At 34.6% G+C, this 7335-nt stretch overlaps 1 protein-coding gene across 1 annotated transcript in view; it reads right to left on the reverse strand.

Annotated features, from left to right (window-relative positions):
• The window catches only part of LOC118738137 (insoluble matrix shell protein 4-like), a 36799-nt gene extending 30529 nt beyond the window's left edge, over nucleotides 1-6270 (reverse strand). Inside the window, exon 1 of the mRNA XM_036469058.1 lies at nucleotides 6042-6270. Within this exon, the coding sequence (XP_036324951.1) occupies nucleotides 6042-6270 (229 nt within the window). The remainder of the gene's footprint in view (nucleotides 1-6041) is intronic.
• Nucleotides 6271-7335: the final 1065 nt, after the last annotated feature.

A 7335-nucleotide genomic window follows, 5' to 3' on the forward strand; every position in this document is an offset into this window, starting at 1 on the left:
AGCCAGCGAGAAGCTCAAAGTGTGTGTGTATGTCTGCTGCAGGAAAAGGGCGCACAAAAGGAGCGAACAGGAAGGAAGAAAAAGAACAGCATGTTGGCAACATGTTTATCACTTCCTAAGCTGCTGTCGAAGTGAAAGCGGCCGAAAGAGCATAAAAAGCCAGAATGTCGGTAAGGTAAATGGGAGATGATGGCGAGGAATGCAGCGCAAAACTACTGCAGGCTGCTATTGTTCGTTTTATTGTCATATTGTTTCCTTCCGATGTGTTGTTAAATGCCAATAACTCTAGTTGCAAAAGCAAAACCAGAACACGGCCACAACAACGGCCTGCGTGCATAGACAGACGGACGGACGGGCGGACGAACGAAGGAAGACGAACGGATGCACGGACGGTTTAAAAAGCGGCAGCCAAACAACTGGGCAGACGCAGCAATGGTAACAGCATGAAAGCTGCATATGTTGCACACCAATACATGATAATACAGAGGCATGCAACAAAAGCGCGCCTGCCATGTGTTGTACTTTTACATACAATGTACGAAAGTGGAAGGCAAAAGTTGTTGCTAACACCGAGTAAAAGTTTTGCAAAGCAAATGTGTGGTTGCATGGAAGTTTTTTGTTTTGTTTTTTTTTTTTTTTGTTGTAAGGCGGCAAAGGCAACAAAAGGCGACAGCAATAAAATATTTTACCAAACTGTTGGTGGTGTGAAAGATTCATGCAACACAATGCGCTCGCACACAGGCGTATCATCGCCTACACGTAAAGTGTTAACTATACATGTACATATTTAGGTGTGCGTGCATGCATAAGAGTATATGGTGTGGATACTTTAGAAAGCTGATATGTACACATACACATAGCTGGCGAAAAAGTTAGATGAAAAGTTTCTATAAAAGGCGACATTAATGCCACTTTAAACTCAAAATACAGCAATGTGGCATCAAGGCAGACACTAACTTAGTATTCTGGCGAATGAAGGTGCGAAGGTGCGTGAGCGGAAGTGTAGATACTTTCGATTATAAATAAAATTTATGCCGCCTTTTAATAAAACTCATAAACGCAAATTATACTTGCACCAAAGGCCAGGCAAAGTTACGGGATAGAAAAAAATTTGCGAAAGGCAGACAAAAAAGTGCGCTTTCACAAAAACTAAAACCAACAGCGAATACTAACCGTGACACCAGCTATATTTTGCTTTATAGACTTGAAAGCTGCATAAGAAAAACTCGCTGTGGATTGGCCACTCTCAGTGGAGCATAAAGCTTGTAACAATAAACTATGCAGGGGAAAAAGTGCTTAAAGAAAAATCAGAAAAAATGCTTTGAAACTTCTACTCGCTGTTGAAAAAGCAGTGCTGTTTTTGTTCTCTGTATTTATATTTTGCGTGAGTGCACTGGTCTTGGTTTCTAGCCGCTAAATTTTCCGAGAAAGGTGAAAATGTTGACGTTCTCGTATAAGGCTGCAGTTACATTGGTTGGTGGTTTGTAGAAAATATATTCCAAAGAATTGGATTGTGGATTTAGAAGAAGATATTTAATGTATAGGAAAATTCGAAAAGCTCCTACGGATATTATTAACTGACTTTAAAGAAGGAGAAACTTTATCGATAATCCTTCTTTGATCGTACAGGTAATACCCCCAGGGGTGGTACCGTACTAATTTGGTTTAGTTTTGATCATTGCAACATGAGAAAGCAAACGGTAATACTAAATATACTTTTGCTTAAAAATTTCTTGTAAAGGCCAGTATTTGCAGCTCTCAAGAAAAGCAAAAGCTGCATATAAAATGACTTAACCGGAAATGGCTAAGAAATTTTCTTGTGTAAAATTTTATTGAGGCAGTACGCAGTTATAAGGAAATTTTCAACGCTTTATACTACGGTTTTCTTAATTGTTTGGTAAAAAAAGGAGGACAAGGCAACCCATACCTGCAACACAAACACATTTATGCCCGTTTCCTTATTTCTTGAGGAAAGAAGGAGGCAACAGGCTGGTGTATCATCAGATGTCAAATTTCCTTGGATACACTCACGAAATAATGCAAACTCTTTCTTGACCGTTTTCTTCGGAGCGACATACTGGCCTTAAATCTGACTGAGTGAGTGTGTCAGTTGCTCTGTTACGCTAAAAATTATTGATATATTTCAATGGAATTTGGGGCACGGATAGGTTATAACCTCGATTACCGTATAGTATATTTTCTGAACAGAAATAAATATTAAATAAAATATTAAAACAATTGAAAAGGGGTTATATAAATGTTTAAAGGGTTGTAACCTGCTAAGAGAAATTAAGTCAAATATTTAATATTAAATAACACAACAATGTGTTTGCAAAAGTGGGCTAAAAACTATTTATTTCAAACATATTCTTTTAGAGGGTTGCCACCTGTTCAAAAGGCTTAAATCAATTGAAATAACAAGTTCAACGAAAAATCTGAATATGGGTATCACACGAGCGAGATTTATGAAAGCTTTATTTCAAACATCTTTTTAAAGGGGCTGCCATTTGTTTAGAAATTCAAAATCAATTTCGTTAACAAATTAAATGAAATATTTCGATATGGGTATCCAATGAGAGGGTTTAAAAAAAAAAAACTATAATACTACTTAAGCATCTTTGAAGAGGGTTGCCAACTGTGCAGGCAACAAAAGGAGATTTAAATAATATGTTTAAAAAATATATATTTTAATATGCGTATCAAACTAGAGCGGTTTTAATATGTATGTATGTATATCTACATCGAAAATACTTTTAGCGATCATTGTCACCAGTTTAGGAATAGAAACTGAATTCGATTGACATGTTAAATCTGTTTTCATATGGAATAGTAGCTTACGTGGAAAAGCTGACTTAAGTATATGCGGTGTTCGCAGCATACGATTGCGAAGGACTCACTGGCGCCGAGCCGTTGAAGAACTTTTGGCAAATAAACGTGCAAGCAATAGTACCGATACTAGCAAGTCAATATTCTTATTTAGTCTTTTAAACAAAATCCTTGTTGTTTAAAGGATAAAGACAATGCCGCATTATACTAAAGCCAGCTTCTCGACATAAGCTACTATTCCATACGAACACAGAAATGAAATCGTACTCGTATTATAAATGTTAAGGTATGTGAGTGAGTGCGTGAGTAGACTCGGCATAGGAATATCTCACGATCTGGATTAACGTATATGGATGCCAAGCGAACGAGGCTTAAAAGGCTTTATTACGAAAATATATTTGGGGAAATTGTAACCTTTTTAAATATTACAATTCATTTTTATTAATAAGATAAATAAATTAATACAATGTTGGCGGCCAATGAAAGCTATATTATGGAAATATTTTGAAAAGAATTTTGCCACCTAATTTAAAATTACATCCGATTTTTTGTTTTAATTTTTTCTTAAAATGTTAAAAGGCTTATCAAATTTAACCAATATGAATGCCAAACGAAACAGACTTCAGGGTCAAAATTTACCGTTTTTTAATTTTTAATCACTTCTTTCTGATCTGATCAATCCAAGCTTTTTTCATAATTTTTTTCTACTAAAAATTTAAATTTTGCTTTCCATGGATTTTATGTTGTGTTTGGAAAATTTTTTGGCCATGGTTATCATCCTCACATATCAGGGAAAGTTTCAATTTTCATTGCGATTTGGGAGGAATAATGAAATGAGGAACGAACAATGAAGATGGCACAACGCAGAAAACCGGTTTGTCTCCAAACCAAATTTGACAAGGGATAACGGAAAATCCACAATACATCATACTCCTACCCTTTCGGAAACACAAACGACCAAAAAGAAGTCCCCATGGAAGCATTTCCGGCCAGTTCGTTCAACAAACTCAGAGCACTGGAGCCAGCACTTCCCAACCAACAAACAAACAAACGTGGACAATGTTTCTTATGTCAGTATGACATTATCGCAAGCAAACAATCCACCAAATGTGAAATGTGCAACAAATTTCTATGCATAAACCACCACAATAAACTTATAATTTGAGTGATAAATGTTAAGAAAACAAATGACACACAACAAGAAATTGTCAGTGAATCAGCTCCATAAATTTTATTTAAATCAAATAGCCGTTAGGTTTCGCAGGTTCAAAAATGGCATATGGGACTTATGAGGGTTAATAAAGTTAAGTTGTACTTTGACAGCTATAGGTCACACCGACCTGTTTAAAAAACACCGACCTGTTAAAAAGCAACGATTTTATACCCTTTCAATATTTCAATATATTAATCATGTTTAAGCAAAATTAATTATACCAATGAGATATTTATATAAAGCAAAAAATGTTGGACTTGGTTCAGCGACGCAAAGTTAGTCCAAAAAACATAGCGCTAGCTTAGAGTAAAAAGTTGCTAAGTCCCAAGTTAAAAATTATACAGGAGAGGAGAAAAACTTCTCAAAACCATGTAAACTAAAGCTGCTTTATCAGGTTTTTTCCTAATTTCAAAACCAGGAACCGGTTTTTTCTAGATTGCAATTTTTCCAACAACTCAAAAACAAGTTTTAGAAAACAGGCGAATAATCGAACACCCTAACACATATATGGAAATTTCACGAACACATTCAAAAGTATTTGAGGAAAATTTTAACCCGATGTGATTGTAATGATATCTTTAAGAAAGTCGGTACGAATATTTTTTAGTAACGTCGCTTTTATTTAAAGTGTTTGGTTTTTTTAATAAATGGCAACTTTAGTAATTCAATATTTGCCCTCTTTTGTATTTTTTTACTTTATTTTTTAATTGCGGTTATCATTTTAATATGTTGTATCTTATCAAAAATTGGTCTGCAAATTTCAAATATTTCAATTTCAACCAGCTCCCGCATCCCTTTCCCACTTATGCTTCGGAAACAAAAATTTCATTCAGGATAAGTGATAATTTTTTAAGCTCCGAACAACCACAAAAAATTTCGTTTACGCTAAACCGCCATTTATTAACTCCGCATAAAATGAAAGCGGTTGGAAGAAAAATGTGTCCCTATGGGAATACGGGTATGTAAACAATCACAAAATCTCTGCACGAGTACTATGTATATATGTATATACATACATATGTATGTATATTGCTGGTGTGGAAAAATAACATATTTTAAGTGATAATAAATTCTGTTTACCTCCCAACTGATTGATTAAATATGCAAAAAGCGACTAACAGTGAACTGTAAAGAAACAAGCTGGCCATAAAGTGCAATAGTAAACGAAGGCATTTAATAAATAACAAAAATAAAACAAAAAAAAAAGTAACACAATTATACACAAGCTCTCAAACATACATTTAAGGTAAACTACCACGCCAACACTCTAAGTGCATGTCGCTCATGTGATGGAAGAAAGTCATAATTCAAACGAAGCCATTTTTTCAGGGACCGCAACGTTTAATGCTTTTATTAAAAAAAATTATTTTTTAATGATTACTTATTGAGTTTTATTTATTGCTCAAACAATAACGTTTCTTTTGATTTTTTTTTTGCTCGAAAAATAAAAGTTGTTTAGGAGCTTTATTTTTTGGCGAAACCGAAGACGAACACGAGGATGGACAGAAAGAGCAACACGAAAGCGAACATGCATACGAAGACGAATACGACTACGAAAACGAAGACGTAGACGAAAACGAATACGGAGATGAAATTTAAGACGACGACGAAAACACGAAGACGAACGCAAAGGCCAAATATATATATGATGCGAAAAAGAATACGAAGAGCCAGACCAAAAAGTAAACCATGACGAATGCGAAGACGGAAGCGATTACGAAACCGAAGACGATCAAGACAACGATTGGGAAGCTGAATACGAGGACAAAGACGACCACGAAAGAAGACGAAGATGAACGCGAGTACGTCTAAGATTACGGAAACGGATGATAAAGCTAGTACGAACACGAACGCAAATGCGAACGCGAATACGAAGTTGACTACGAAGATAAACACGAAAACGGGAACTGCCATTACATTTACAATTACGCTGACCATAACCATTATCATTAGCTTTACCGCAACCATTACCATTGCCATTACAATTTCGTTTACTACTTACTACGATTAGCATTACTTTTATCATTACTATTACCAATCTCTGCCATTGTCATTTCGATTACCTGATTACTATCATCATTACTATTACCATTACAACTGCCTTTATCAATGCCATTGCCACCATTGTCTTTATCTTTGCAATTTGCATTAGCTTTACCACAACCATTAACTTTACAATTTGCATTACTATTACCATAACCATTACGATTACTACTAATTATGATTAACATTATCATTACCAATGTCTATCATTACCAGTACTATTGCCATTACCTAGTTACTATCACCATTACTATTACCATTACAATTACCTTTATAAATTCCAATGCCATCTTTGTCTTTACAATTTGCATGACAAAAAATAACACAAAAACAAATTTTTATTCTTCAAGCAATAAAAAAAAAACTCAAAAGGTAACGATTATTGTTCAAGTCAAAAAATTGCGATTATTTGCAAGCAATAAATAAAACTCCAAAAATAATTAGTAAACTTGATTATTTTTTAAGAAATCGCCGCTGAAGGTAGTCCGAGTTACAAGGAGTTTGTTGGTTTACCCCTTATGCACGCAGCACTCCTCTTTCAGCATGATTTTTTGAGTTGAAGTTTTAAAAATATTACTAACTATATATTGCGTGAAAAATTCACAACGACATATTTTAATTAAAAGTTCACTATTTTGGAATTTTATTAAGAGCCACTTTTTTTTTTGTAATATTTATTTTTGTGGAAGAAAATATAACTGGACAAAAGCTTTAAGGCAGTGTCACACGATTGGTACATTTGTACAGATTTGTACATTTTTTATATTGGGCTATTTGGTACAAAAAAAAAAGTTGGTACAATACAGCAAAGTTCTATTGAAAAATTTGAACAAAATGTTTTTCGTGATTGCGATAAAAAAAAATGTTTGTACGATTGGGATACGATTTGCAAATGCCCAAACGTGTGACACTGCCTTTAGAGCTCATTTCTCGAATTATGATTTTTAAACAACTTAAAAAACGATTAAATACTTATGCCATTTTTCCAGCTGGCGGCCAGTATGTTCGTATGTACCTAGTTTGTACCTATTATTCTATCTACCAGAGCAATTGGGCCCAACCAGGCGTATGCGCAAAATAAAAAAACAGCACTTCAAAGAAAGTATTAAAAAAGTGAACAGATATTGTTATTGCTTCCATGGGGACACGCAAGCGAGTGCAAAGGTTAACAAAGAAGAGCTGTGTTCCAACACTGAAGTGTAGCTAGAAATGTGACAACTTTTGCTTCAAAACAAATTGTCAATTTATAAATA

This window comes from Rhagoletis pomonella, unplaced genomic scaffold, assembly GCF_013731165.1.
Source record: "Rhagoletis pomonella isolate Grant_MI unplaced genomic scaffold, Rhpom_1.0 Rhpom_scaffold_00004, whole genome shotgun sequence".
NCBI classification, from domain to species: domain Eukaryota; kingdom Metazoa; phylum Arthropoda; class Insecta; order Diptera; family Tephritidae; genus Rhagoletis; species Rhagoletis pomonella.